This window comes from Indicator indicator, chromosome Z (assembly GCF_027791375.1).
Source record: "Indicator indicator isolate 239-I01 chromosome Z, UM_Iind_1.1, whole genome shotgun sequence".
Taxonomy (NCBI): domain Eukaryota; kingdom Metazoa; phylum Chordata; class Aves; order Piciformes; family Indicatoridae; genus Indicator; species Indicator indicator.
The window spans coordinates 43,378,989-43,394,218 of record NC_072053.1 but is presented as its reverse complement, the minus strand read 5'-3'; the positions used below and the strand labels follow the sequence as shown (position 1 = coordinate 43,394,218).

At 36.3% G+C, this 15,230-nt stretch overlaps 1 protein-coding gene across 1 annotated transcript in view; it reads right to left on the bottom strand.

Annotated features, from left to right (window-relative positions):
• Window positions 1–15,230, bottom strand: part of CCDC171 (coiled-coil domain containing 171) — a 148,956-nt gene that overhangs the window by 80,618 nt on the left and 53,108 nt on the right. Inside the window, 6 exon segments of the mRNA XM_054397577.1 lie at window positions 711–899; window positions 2,690–2,857; window positions 4,695–4,895; window positions 6,674–6,763; window positions 9,474–9,577; window positions 14,788–14,890. Of these exon segments, the coding sequence (XP_054253552.1) occupies window positions 711–899; window positions 2,690–2,857; window positions 4,695–4,895; window positions 6,674–6,763; window positions 9,474–9,577; window positions 14,788–14,890 (855 nt within the window).

Sequence of the window (15,230 nt, the reverse complement as noted above, 5' to 3'; positions counted from 1 at the left end):
TGTCTAAAGAGTACTTCATAAATACATTTTTCAGAGTGCAAAGATCTCTACGCCCAAAAATCTGAATCAAGTACAGCAGTTTTCTCATTAAGTTTCAGGTGACAGCCACAGATAACAAGGCCTATCTCATTTCCTCTATTCCAATCACTTTTTATCTGAAACATGTAAAGGAATGTGAGTGACTGTAACAGTAGTGCATTGTCATTGTAAAATAATAATCATAATTTCAGATTGCAATTAGTCATCACAGTTTTACACTATTGAACCACACTGTTCACTGTAGGGTCTGTGTAGTAAAGTCCTTTCATACTGTTCAAAGTCTACCACTTTGCCCAGATGATATCACATTACTGTTACTCTACAGAGTCTTTGCAAAGCATGACACTGGGAAAGTAACTGCTGCGTGATATAATTCTTAAAATAAGCAGCTTCCATCTTACAGCTTTAACATTCAAAAAGAAATAAAAAGGGGAAAAAAAAGAAAAACATTAGCAACCATTAGACCAAATTAAACAATCAATTCCTGGAATGTTTAAATAAAGTAATTTATTTCTTGTAAGTGAAGATAATACTAGCACAGTGTTGAGGGTTTTTTTTTTATTTCAAGGATATACTAAAATTGCCAGACAACCTGAAATTGGTTAGGATCTTAAACTACTGAAATACTCGATTTTACAAGAAAATAAAATCAGAAGTTTGCAGAACTGTACCTGTGCCCTTGCATGAACTTCCTCAAGGAGACCCAAGTACTGTTGTTCCAGATACTTTTTTTGCTTTTGCCAACAACTTTCCTGTGCTTTCATCTGTTCAGCCATTTTGGCGAAAGCATCTTCCTGGCTCTGCTGCAGCTCCTTCATAGTATCAAACTTGTTCTCACAAACATATTCCAGGTGACATATCTGTGTAACAAGTATTTAAAAAAAAAATCATTTTACCTCTCAAACTAGCCTTTTGCTTTAATTGCACACAGTAATTTAAGCATAGACTATTCCTGCATAGTAGATATACTTCAATTTCTTCAACACGTTTATTAAAACTAAGTAAAAGCCTTTCACAATACATTAGTTACTTGAATCTTGCAACAAAACTGACATATTTTAGAATAACGAATTTTCCTTGGTTTCAGTTTTGCCATCCATATACCACTTTTCTGTTGCCTTTTTTGCTGGAAACCAGAACTGGATGTTTCTCGTATTTTGAGACAAGTGCATTAAATTTTGTGCTGCTAAATTAGTAATCTGAGTATGCCCAGTTGTTCAGCCGTTTGCAAGGAATGAAAGTAATAATAAAAAAACAGTCCAAATTTTTGTTTTGTTTTGTTTGTTTGTTTTATTGGACATCCAAGGCATTCCACACATTATTACATATTAAAATAATTCCAGGAAATTTTAGCAGTGTTTTTATTACAAGTAGCTCATTAGTTTATGTTTTCAACAAGCATGAAGGGATTCACACCACAGTTTAACTTCGCGGCTCCCATGCAAACTAAATGGAGGAATGAATCAAGCTAACAATGACCTCTAAATACGTATCCCTACACCTTGTTACTAAAGAGTGTCAGCATGATACTTTCTAAACAAAGCACGTGAAACTGTGGAAGAAAAATTTTATTCTCAGAAAGTAGGTACAACACAGGTAACAACACTGTCCCAAATATCTGAAAAGCTGGTAAACACATGAAAGGGTCCTAGAGACTTCAAAATCAATCTCAATAACGATACAAAATTCAAAAGCAAGAAACTGTAACACATTAGCCCCCCAGACACTGCCAACAACGTTCGGTCCCAGGGTAAAAACAATTCACTGTAACCAGCCCCACTCCTTACTCGGACCAGAAAAGTGGCCACAATTCCAGCAGATGAGAAATGTCTGGAAAAGCTTTTCCCTTCCTGTGCCTCAACAACAAAATGTCAGGGCAGCTAAGATCTGGAATCGCTCTGATAGACTGACTGCAAGACTGCTGTGATCAGTGCAGCCAGAGTACAAACTGAAAACAAAGAGTGGCATATGTTAGTCTGTGGAGCCACATTAAGTTATTTAAAAAGAGGTCTTTTCTTTTCTAAAAACACAGGGGTTTGTGGGGAGAAGGGCCACATAAGTTTATTCACATTAAAATAATTCACACCAAGATCACTAAAATCAGCTTCTTCCTTAAACAAACATTGTCACATTTTATAAAAATAGGTGTTGTATTTCTGAATACAAATTTCATAATCCAAAAGTTACAATTAAACCCAAAAAAACACACTCTCTCAGATAGTATTCTCTGAATCATAAACACATAATTTAAAGATGATCTTCCTGTAGTAAGTGCATTTTGTTTCTGTTTTATGCTAAAATAAAGACTTGCTTTATTAGTGTAAATGACTAAGTTCTTTGAATTGCTTCATCAGTAAGATTAATTTATTTTCTTTTAATTAGGTCCCTGTGGCTAATATTGGCTAGTACTATTAGCATGTCCTGCACAAAAAGTGGAGCTTAGAGACTTCATACAGACTTCAGTCACATTTACATGCCCACAGCAATGGCATCAAACTGAGTTGTAGACAAGCCATAATTAATGGTATTGAATTATTAACACCCAAATTCTTTTTGAAATAAGATGAATGTCAGTCCTTTTTAATGATACTGTGATGTGGACAAATGTCACTGAATTTAATAGAAGTAGTTGGTGCCTAAGGACACTTACCTTCTCATTAGCCCTGTTGAGGTCTAAGATCAGGGCATCAACATTCTCCTGCAAGACTGCACAAAGCTCACACCAAGTGAATCTATCTAAGATGCCTTCTGGTTGTTTTATAAGCACACAGCCTGCTACCAAACGCTGGTATAAGCTATGGAGGAATGTTAGCTTCTCCTGTGACAGACAGAAAGAAAAATTGAATGTTGTATGTGAACAGCATTAAAATCTAAAGAGATGCATCATATGTGTAGAAATGAGAGCTGCATGCAGCTGAAAAAAATATACAAAGCTCATTCTCAAATATTTTCAAAATTTGTCAATACTTTCTTAATATTTGCAGTCACACATATTAAAGCTAGAGTAAGAAGACAGTTTTTTCAAGATTTATCTAATTAGATATTGTATACAAATACAGTCCAGCCAGGCAGTGTTCACAATTATGACTTGATACAGATAAAAATTTCCGTTCTATTAGTAGATGCAGTTTCATCATTCATAGTAACACCTTCAGGTACATTCTAACTGTACCCACTTCCAATAGCTGCATAGCACACAGGAAATTCTGATTGGCTTGGCAGCACAACACACTGTTTATACAACTATCACTCTAATGTCTTTTAAAAAATGATTTTGTGTGGATTATCTATGAATAGCTAGACAAAACAGGCTTACAGCTTCACAGTTAAATTCCAAAAGGCATGCCTCATTCATTTATACTGATTCTAGTCAGCAGTATAATAAGTGGATGCAAGTTATAAACTTTAGTAACAATGGCATGAAACAGAGATTCTACCCTTTATCCTTTCAGTTCATATACACAACTTAGCAACTTTGATTAAGACAAGAGAAAGCTGTACCTCAAAAGCCACCAGAAATGGTTTATTCAAAGTCATTAAAGCCACTGTAAGGGCTACCACTGTTTTCCAGGAGCCTTGGATGACATTTTACATTAAGCAATTGTGGATGAGACAGGGAACTATGATTTCTCTGACCCCTTTCCGTGTGATATTTAGGTACATTTTCTCACAATTATTAAATGGTATTTTAGGCATTAAAAAAATTTAGTTAACTTTGTTTCTAGCAGAAGTCCTAATTTCCCAAGGAAAATCCAGTCTGCCACTATCATTAAATTTTTACTTAAGCTGTGAACAACCAAGGACAATAATTATCCATTGGGTCTAAAAAAAGGGATCCCAAGACCCAAAAAATCAATTCACACATGTTGAATGCAACCAGTGTTGTAGACATGCTGACTTTACAATTTAGTTAGGCTTCTAGTTTCCTTCACTTTAATCATTATCTGATGTGTATAACAATTCCAGCTGCTTCATGTGGACACTATTTAAATACCAGACTAAAAGAGGTAGAAAGAAAGTTTTCATTTTGCTCAGATGGAATCCATGTCCAAATTTGTGGAAGTAATGAGCTCAATGTGCACAGCTGTAACAAACAATATCATTGCTATTGTTACTACAGAAGTGCATTATTGGGAGGAAAAAGAAACAGAATTAACATTTGTAAACAAATATAAGGAGAAGGGTAATTGTTCTGAAGTAAGATTTTAGAAAGAAAATCTCACATATAACACACCAAAATGAGCTTCCAAGTCACAAGTAAGAGTTTATAGGTTTTGTGGCATGCAACAAACCCACCTAATTCCACATTTGCTATGTATCAATTGTTATGTGAATCAGTAATTCACAACATGTGATCATGGTACTATTGTTTTCAAATTGTAAAACATTTTTGTTAACTTTCAATAGCTCTTTAAAAAAAATTCTAACTCAGTTCAAAAATTCAAAATACTGGAAGGGTTAAGCTATTCTGATATAGAAGGAAGGACAACCAATATGTTGTAAGATCTTGTAGATATTAAATACGTACTTCAAAATATGTATCTTAAAATCATATTTTGGAGATAAATCTGTTAAGACTAAGAGATGTATGTAAATGTATAAAGCTGAGATTAAATAAAGACTCTTTTTGACAGTCATCTTGTCTCTGGTAATACCTCCATATCCTTCTGGTAAGCCCTGGTAAGCTGCCGGATTTCATTTTCAGATTCTGTGGCACGTACTTTCTCCTTGGCCCAGCACTGCTGTATGTTCTGGAGTTCCATTTTTAAAGTTCCTATTAAAGTCTCTCTGTCTGCACACTTAGTGTGCAGATGATTTAACTCTTTATTGCCATCAGCCAGGTTATCCTGAGCTTCCTGTAGAACAGAGGCATGGGACAGAAAGGCTGGTAAAAATTTTATTCTATAAAATGTTACCTTAGTCCAGTGCTCAGCATCTGAGGAAGTAAACTCACACAGTCATGTATTCAGAAGACCCCACGATAAACTGACTGCATCTATTAATAACAGAATTTCAAAACTGACCATAGTCATTCTCCAGAGCTTGTAAATAAATGGCATCAAAAATCCATCTCTGAAAGTTAAAAGATCCACGATGCACTGAGCTTCAGAATCAACTCTACACCCCCAACTGTGATGTAGAAAGTTGGCCTCTGCAGACTGGAGAGCTCTCAAAGCTAGTGAAAAGATACATTATTTTCCTAAGTAAACCTCTGATCCATGACTGCCGAGCCCACATGCAACACTAACAGCTGCTGTTAACCATTGTATTCTTTATACACATGATAAAAAAAAGTGAGGACTCTTTGGAGGTTTGACCATGGGAAGAAACTAATAATCAGATATGGTCATAAATACAATCATTATGTTACCAGAACCAAATCTCACAAGGTAAACAAAGAATTTAATTCATTACAGATTTTCAGCTGAAAGATCACTAAGATGTAGTGGACAGGTACACATGCTTTTCCCTCCTACAAGCTCTGGATTTACAGTACTGCTAAAGTTTGCTAAAGGTCAAGCTGAAAGCAGTGTTTGTTTCTCACAGAATCATAGCCACTTATTCTTCTTAATGAAAATATTAAAAGAATAAAGCAGAGTTAAATTTCTAATAGAAATGTTTTCAGTCCAGATCTATTTTTCACTCATATGTGATTTTATAACAAAAAACACAAAGAGATCAGAAACTGGTGTACTTCATAAAAACCAGCATGATCTGTGTAACAAACTAATTTTTTACAAGTCTGTTGCAATGGTTTGTAAAATTTGTAGGTACCTTACGAAAGTGCTGCAATAGAAGAAGAAATCTCAAGTCTTTAGATCAGACAACAGTAGATCATGTGCAAGTATCAACTAATATGAAGATTCAGTGAATGTAGAAGTATCTGTGACTAAACTGAAGGGATAAAGCAGCATATCCCCTGCAAAGGGATCTGAGAAACACTGGGAGTAGAGACATTGTATTTTGGCAGTAATATAAAACACTGCCAGTTGGGAGATTTAGTTTAACCATGACCTCAGGACATCCTCACTCTCTTGGTAACCAGACAGGACATTACAAAAGTGGTATGTCAACCAAGAAACAGAGACCAAAAAAATTATTGCTTTCAGAAACTAAAGAAAAAGAGTTCTCATGTGGTTTTATCAGTTCTTTAAGAATTTTCAGGCTGCACACTGTACAACTGTTGAGAACGACCTGACGCCTCATGAATGCATTAATTTGTCTGATCAAGACACACAAAAGTTAATGAAGGAAAAGACATATTTAATCAAATATGTGTTTTGATATGAGAAAATGTAATTTAATTCTCTTCTCCTTTTCTTTAGAAAAAGTTAATAGAAAAAAATTACTGATGCTGATTCCAATATAAAACAACTTCCAAATCGATAAATCTATTTAAAATTATTTATTATGTGCAGTCATTGAAATGATCAGTTATGTAGTCAAAGGTGGTAACCAGAATAAAGCAGCATAGCTTCACACAAATTTGCAAGGCAAACTAGTCTGCTCAACAGAACACAATGATAAAAAGGCTTACTCTGATTTACTGAAAAAGGTACCTTCAATACAAAAAGATAATACAAAAAGATACTTTCTTGCAGAACTTCCAAATTTTAAGTTCATGAAACCATACCTTAAGGTCTTGACGTAAAGCACACATTTTCTCTTTCGATATCTCAAGTTCTTTTGTTATCTTTTCACACAAAGCCTTCATTTTCCCAAGCTGTGAAAAACACAGAGGTCAAACAGGCTTTTAAAGAAAGGCTACATAACCATTTGAATATAAGTAAGAACTTTGCAAATAAATAAATAAATTTAAAAATTAAATTTCGTAACGATTTAAGATAAAAAGCAGTGGCATAATCTCAAACTGAGTTCACAATTAACTTTCCCATTAAGTTTCAAAATATCTGACAAGAACACAGAACAAAACCAGAATAAATTCAAATTATGATCTGGAGAGTTGTTTGAAAAAGTAAGTTTTCAAAGTCAGTGGCCATTTGCAGAAACTGTCTAGCTACAAGAGTGGTCTCCACTTTTTACTGAGTGAATAGTACTCATACACCCATAAAAATCAGCAGTGTTATCAAGAAGCATGGTGTGATGTTACAAGTAACCATCTTAGAGGCAGCCCAGCACCATAATGTGTACTTTCCACTTTCAAAAAAGATTAATAGCACATCATTGTAATCTGTATTTTTGGTTACCCGGTGATAAGGTCAGCAATATAGACGTCTGAAAGAAAGCATTGAATCGAAATCTAGTACAGTGCAGGTTATGGCCAGCACTCAAGCACTAAGAAGCAATTCAGAAGTAAAATATCCCATTTACAAAATTTACAAATTACTTTGGAAATTATATTTCATTTGATCTCTAATCAGAAGACCCGAGAGAATCCTCAGAACCAGTTACAGAATAAATTACAGAATGCTACAGAATATTTCCAGTCTTCTTGTTGGTTGATCATTCAAAAACATTCTAGTCTCTGCACTGTACAGAAAGTCAAAAGCTTGTTATCTGTTACACAAAACACTTGTACACGTTTCAGTCACACAGATGAGATAGATCATTTAATCTAATGTTTAACACAGTAATCTAAAGGTGATAAGTTTACCAACATACTTCTTGTATATACATACAGAGAGATGTACATGTACACAATAACATCACCAATGTGTGGTCTTGTTGAAAATCTCTCTGTGAAAAGAATCACTATAAAATTACTCAAAACTAAATCCTTACTGCCACATATTAAAACATCCTGGGTTTATTGCACAGTGTCCTTCATAGTCTCTTTGTGCATTATTTATTATTAAAAACTTTCATTACTAAACGTATCTAATATATAAAAAGGATAAAGCAGTGTTATCTGGGGGGGGAGGGGACGCAGTAATCAAGAAGGACAGAGTACTGCCCTTTCGGTGCACCACGAAGGTGCTCTGTGATCTCTGGCTCCATATGACAACTTCAGGGTCAGTCACATGCAGTCCTACTGGGAAGTCTTGTGGCAGGTCATCAGTTGGTCCTGCTCTGCTTGCGATTTATTTTCCTTGACAGTTCATTCTTCTTTCTGTCAGAATACTCTCTTTGCTTTCTTAGCAGCCACCCCCTTGGTCTCCCCACTGCTGTCTCTGGCACAGTTTCACAACAAAGCACATCACTAAGCCAAAGCCTGCTGAGTCGACTTTTCAACTGTGCTGCCTGTCACGTGACATTCCTCCTCCCAAATAACAATTCACTGTGGGTAATATGTTCCTAGTTACTCTGCAGCTTCCAGACTTGGGTCTCAGAAGAGTTTCATAATGACCATACACATCAGTTCTCTTATCTCACTGGGAGAGACCTAACAGCGCTTGCTGTTTACAAAAGTATAATTGTTTCCATGGCCACTTATTTTGGTGTCTGTTGAACAAACTCAAAGGTCTTGTGGGAGAGTATTCTTTTCCCAATAAAAAGGGCAGAGCTGATATACATTTCCTTTTTTTTTCCTTTTGAATGCTGTGACTGACTAGCTAGGCTACACATTTGTCAAAACAAAAGACAAAATCTAGAAATGAAAAAACAGTACCAACATTTTTACAATTTTTAACACCTTGCCTTTCTGTATTTGCCAATTTTATCCAAAGATGAGCTAATTACAAGTTTGCACAGAAAGCTTTAATAGTGCAGTTAATGTCTCTTTAAAACCTTTAAAGCCGTACATTCATAAAACATTTACACCCAAGAGGATTAATTTAAACACATTAGCAATACAAATGAGAAAATAAATGCAAGACTGTGACTTTGCAGTCAGTGAAATAAAAGGCCAGTAGAACTGAATAGAAAACATCTTATTTTTTCCACGGGTAAGACTTCCAAGTGTTTCCATTCTTGTCTTAGATAATGTAAAGAAAGTATTGTTATAGTCCTATGTTACTTCAAAAGATCTCAAAATAGCACCAAAAGAGATTTCATTGTAAATACAATCACCTCAGAAAATTATGTGACTTTTAAAATGTACGTGGGCATGCACATCTACATAACTGATATCAATGACTATTGAGGCTCAAGTGTTGCATATTTAGTAAGATTGTGGTACACATTGGCCAATTCTTAAATCATCATCTTTTAACTGAAATCCTAGATATGAATCTTTTGTTTTCCTGGATGTTTATTGAAAATAATAAACCAAACAGGCTTCATAAGAAAACAAAAGCAAATTAACCTACAAACAAAGAAAGAAAAAAAGCTTTTCTCCCTGTCCCCCAAAACATATGTGAAACTTCACTGTAGGGCAAGCTTAGAGAAATAGTTGTGACAGAGATTATTTCTTTCGGTATACATGAAGCTGTCAACTCAACATTCACACTCTTCTGACCTTTTTTACAAGCAAGGCGTACATACTGCTGCAGGCTGAAGGCGATACATATAGAGCCAAACAGTGCAAGTGTTACCTCATTAGACATGTCTTCCAGCTTGTTCTGGTAAGCTGTCAAGGTATACCTCAAAGTCTCAAGGACAGAGAAGCTCAGAGGTTTATCATTGTCCTTACAAGTGCCTGAAGAAAAATACAGAATGAAAATTAAGCTTTAAAGCCACAGAGAGAAAAACTACTCACACTGGATGAGAGGCATTAAAATTAGTTAGGGCTTCAGTGACAATACAAAACACTGAACAGCAGCTTTGTTTGCCACAAAATGTGGCAAGTATGGCCAAAAAGCCATACTTGCACAGCAAATACAGCTGAAAGACATTTGTATAAAGGCTATAATGCAAGATAGAGAACTGTAAATTGTGGATTACATTTCTGCCTAATGTATTTGGAATGCAGTCTTGCATATGATTTCTACTGTGGTCGAGCCTATGTCATCCAGTCAAACCAGCCAACTTTAAAAACCACACAATAACACACTTTGAAGAATGTTGCCTAAAAGTTAAGTATGTTACACTTTTCCTGACATTACTTTCCTGTTGTGACTAAGCATGCATATTATAAAGCAGTACTTCATTTACTCAAAGCCTTACTGAGCCAAAGATCACATGACTATGTTATGCTTGGATGGGTCTTAAAAACCTTTTCAATGATGTTGGATTTCATTCCAAAGGAAATAATAAAAAAATTTATTATCTGTCTGCAGAGTCCTACACAACATTTCAATTATAAATCTTAAAACTAATATATCCATTGTAGACACTAAACTTATCTATTAAACCTTCAGAGAATTCACCTTAATTAGGGATATATGAACATGTTTGAGCATTCCAAAGCCTGTAGTACAATGTGCTAAGAAAGCAAAACAGCACTGTAGGTCAGATGTCAGCTGATACTAAATTTCCAAAACCAAACTATGGTTTTCTAGTGTTACAGCTTATTGACAGAATTTTCAAACCACCATTATACATATTAGTATTCAGTATTTAACGTCTTATTTTGTAACAAATTATCATCTTACCATGTTCTGTAAACAAAACAAACTTTACCAATATTAATAGCACCCTATTGTGCATAAAGGAGTGAAAAAATCTTTGGCATTTGAACTCCAGAGAGGCTAAACAACCATAAACCCCAGCAGAACTAAACAAGGATGTAGGTGTTTATCACCTGTGAAAGGTCAGTGTCACTACACTGTTTACTCAAAGTCAAATCAGATACTAAACTCTAAGCCTTTTTTTTTTTTTAGGTCCCCATAAAACTTAATCACCTAGAAGAGGTGTACTTACAGACTTACAGGTCAGGGTTTTTTTAAGAATCTGATGGTTAGTATTATGTATAAGCATGATATTCTACTCAAACTATTACATAAAAATCATGAATTTGTCCTGTAGGCTATAGATACAGAGCAATGGTAGTTAGTGGAAAACTTACACATAAAATTCTCAAAGTATTGCCAATAGCTGTTCTGGAAATTCAGTTAAGTAATTAGTCTCTTCACTCCCAATGCTTGGATAATACCAGAAAACAGAGCACTATTCAAATGGGACACTATTTTCCATTTTGATTTGCCAGCCAACTGTTACTGTCAAACTTGTGTCACAGAATCAGAATCACAGAATTAACCAGGTTGAAATAGACCTTTGAGATCATCAAATCTGACCTATCACCCAACACCATCTAATCAACTAAACCACGGCACTAAAGTGCCTCCTCCAGTCTTATTTTAAACACTTCCAGGGACGGTGACTCCACCACCTCCCTGGGCAGCCCATTCCAATGGTCAATCACTCTTTCTGTGAAGAATTTCTTCCTCCCCTGGTGCAGTTTGAGACTGTGTCCTCTCCTTCTGTCACTGGTTGCCTGGGAGAAGAGACCAATCTCCACGTGGCTACAGCCTCCCTTCAGGCAGTTGTAGACAGAAATAAGGTCTCCCATGAGCCTCCTCTTCTCCAGGCTAAAACAACCACTCCTCATAGTGCTTATGCTCCAGACCCCTCACCAGCTTTGTTGCCCTTCTCTGGACACATTTGAGCAACTCAGTATCTTTCTTGAACTGAGGGGCCCAGAACTGGACACAGTACTCAAGGTGTGGTCTAACCAGTGCTGAGTACAGGGGCAGAATGACTTCCCTGCTCCTGCTGGCCACACTATTCCTGATACAGGCCAGGATGCCATTGGCCTTCTTGGCCACCTGGGCACACTGCTGGCTCATGCGCAGCCTACTGTCCACCTGTACCCCCAAGTCCCTTTCTACCTGGCCACTCTCCAGCCACTCTGTCCCTAGCCTGTAGCTCTGCATGGGGTTGTTGTGGCAACTGTGTAGAACCCAGCACTTAGATGTGTTAAATCTCATGCCCTTGGACTCTGCCCATCTGTCCAGCCTGTCAAGGTCCCTCTGCAGAGCCCTCCTACCCTCTAACAGATCAACACCTGCTCCCAACTTGGTGTCATCTGCAAACTTACTGATAATGGTCTCAATCCCTTCATCCAGATCATCAGTAAAGATACTGAGCAGGATAGGGCCCAACACTGATCCCTGGGGGAAACCACTAGTGACAGGCTGCCAGCTGGAAGTGGCACCATTCACCACCACTCTCTGGGCCCAGCCGTCCAGAGAGTTCTTAACCCAGCACAAAGTGCTCCTGTCCAAGCCACAGGCTGGCAGCTTTGCCAGGAGTTTGCAATGCAGGTTTGCAGGATTGCTTTCATTAATGGGAGCAAGATCTTCTCTACATAACATATGTGAATTTAAAAAGAACGTGTCCCCAGTAACAGACTTGTGCTCTGTCCTATCAGCCACTCCAGCATCTATGCACCAGTGTTCAAAAACCTAGTCAGAGAAGAGCAATACCTTCCTAATGAGACTCTGCTGACATTAATCAAACCTCTGAATCCTAGAAACGTCCCAAACAGCAGTTACATAAAATCTGTTCATAAAACCAGTTTATAAATCAGTTCATAAAAATCTGACTTTTTGTGAGAAGTTTCCATTTCACATTTAAGAAAAACACTAGTAATGCTTTTTTGTCAATTTTATCACTTTGCACCATCTACAGTTAAGGATGCACATGGCTCCAGTCCTGTCTTCCAAATTGCAAGTGACTTCTCACTAGTGCCCCACTAATGTCCCATATTGTGCATAGATCTTGTTGCAGAGGAAAAAAAAAATACTATTTTTTTCCAAATTACTACAACCACAACTGTTTTGGGTTTTTTTTTCCTGAAATGAAGGTAAACTTTCCTGAACATAAACTCTGTTGCTGAATAATTTCAAAATTTGACAAAACTGAACAAACACAAGCGGAGATTGTGCAAATTGTCCAGTTCAAATAACAATGTTGTGGAGAATTTATAAAGGTCACTTAAGAAGGAGAAGATGTGGATTTATGCTTGTCATTTTGGAATGTATGAAGAGAAAGAAAACTTTTTAAAATATTTTAAAAGCACTTTATAAAGTCTTCTTTTATCTTTCCTGTGCAGCCCAAAAATCACAGCCCAGTAAGCCCAAATGATGGGGCTAGACCTTTAATATCACAGATTAAGCAGATCTCTCAAATATGTAAGTTGAAAGTTGTAACTAAAAGAAGAAAGATTGCTCAACCAGCTGCGTCTTATGTAGCCTCTCATCTGATAATTACACGACAAAAATTTATTTAAGATTTTTAATTTTACTGGCACCTAGACATTCCCATTTCAAAGATGATTACACTTTTTATTTAAATTGAAAGAAATATGGCTACACAATAAATTCATTAGTACAACATAAGAAGGCAATAGCATTAAAAAATTAAGCTTCACACTTAGAAGCATAGTAAATATGTAGAACACATGTCTTAATATCCTTTTTAATACTAGCTCTACGCAATTCACAGTACAGATAAATTTTACTTTCTCCCTCAACTGAACCTCTGCAGAGATGCTGAAGCTTAAAAATCTCTTTAAATAAGATTTTTCAAAGTTTACCTTAAACAAAGCAAATTAATACTGAAGTTACTATTACTGAATCCTTAGTATTACAGAAACAAGTCATATCTGTTCTCTTCAAGGTCTACCACTAGGGAAAAAAGAAAATCTACCCAAAAAACAATTACTGCTTTGGAAACGGCACTTCGGCAGCAGCATCCAGCTCGCCCAGAACTGCTGAAGCCCTGTGGGCGTGTGAAACTTTGCACGACAGAGGAAAACATCCAGTTTTGAAAAGCTTTTCAGTCTGACGTATCTACAGTAAACTTAGAGGTATTATCCATGGGAATTACATTTATAATTACAGAATAAAACTGATACCCACTCCCAAATAAAAAAAAATCCTTTAGTCCATATGAGGAAACCATGCATCATATACTCAGGGGTAGGCTCTCAAGGACAGCAGAAATATCAAGGAGTTCATTTTAACAGTACCAGGCCTAAAAAAACCCAATAAATGATCTTTCTTGAACAGACAAAAACTGAATGGTGTTACACGACCCATTTATGTCTACTGTTGCTAAAAAGCGCAGAGACATACCACAATTTATAAAAACCAAACCTATCTGCTTTATAAGCAATGATTTGCCTGTTTTCTTCTACCTTAGTGCCCTGTAATTTGGAAGTATTTTGTGACTAGTATGTGATATTCTAACAGGAATCACATGGAGAAAACTTTTATACATAGTTTAAATGAAGGTCTTTTTGAGTGTACTATTTTCACCTTTAAAAAATTACTAGCTTTGATGTTAAACTTGTGCTTGTTTATGTTATTCACCGCTTCAAATGTAGCTACTGCTCAGGCAGTAGCTTGAGTTTGATATAATAAATATATATAAAGCTAGGTAGTAGAGTGGCAACCATTAACTTGCAATTAATTTTAATTAATACAAAGAATTATTAGTTCTATATTAGACCAAATTAATGCCACGTAGCACAATCAACAGTAAGAAGCACTGTGTTCTATCATGTGTCCTACACAACCTTTTTGAATATATGACCTTTAAGTTGCTGAAGGTTGCCTCAAAATTTGGCTCAGTTCAGGCAAAACATCTGTTCCCTTTGCAGGTATACTGTAAGGACTTTTTTCTCAGTTGGATTTAGAGCACAGCAAGTGAGCCCTTTTCTGACCGATCATATACACCCCAGCATTTGTAAATCAAGCTCTGGGCTGACAACAGCAGGTCCACATTCAGTCACCCTTTCTCAGCTAGCAAGGCCATTTGACTGCTGTGAGAACTGCTCTTATCATGTCATCAAATCAAAGCATGTTGAGAAGAGGGAATGCAAGAGGCATCTGCAGAATTCCCACAATGTAGTGACTTTGGAACATTGACAGATGCATCTGTCATTTTATACCTTCAACTAACCTGCTGTCCGCTGGCCTGACATAGCAAAGCTGTCCAAGAGTAACTCCAGCTCTCTCATGTTGTTTTCATACGTCTCTGTTAGAAAAACCTGGTGTTTCTTGGCCTTTATTTGACAGGAGACACAAACAAGACAAGAAAGGGAAAAAGAAGCCCATTAGAACAGTAAGCAGAGGAAATACAGATCACAATGGTAGTTTTTCCTCTTTAAAGTTAAACTCCTGATACATCTCTTAAGTCTTTTCTTGAATCAGGAGACCTAACATGACATCACTAAGTAACACAGAATCCTGAAACATTTAAAATAGATAAAGAGGCTTCAGGTACTCAACAGAAAAAAAATGTTTGTACTAAAAAAGAAAGTAGTCTTGATTTTCTACTTTAAAAATATCTTAACAAACATTCATTAACCACTGCCCATTTATGTAAGCAATGAAATGGTGTCT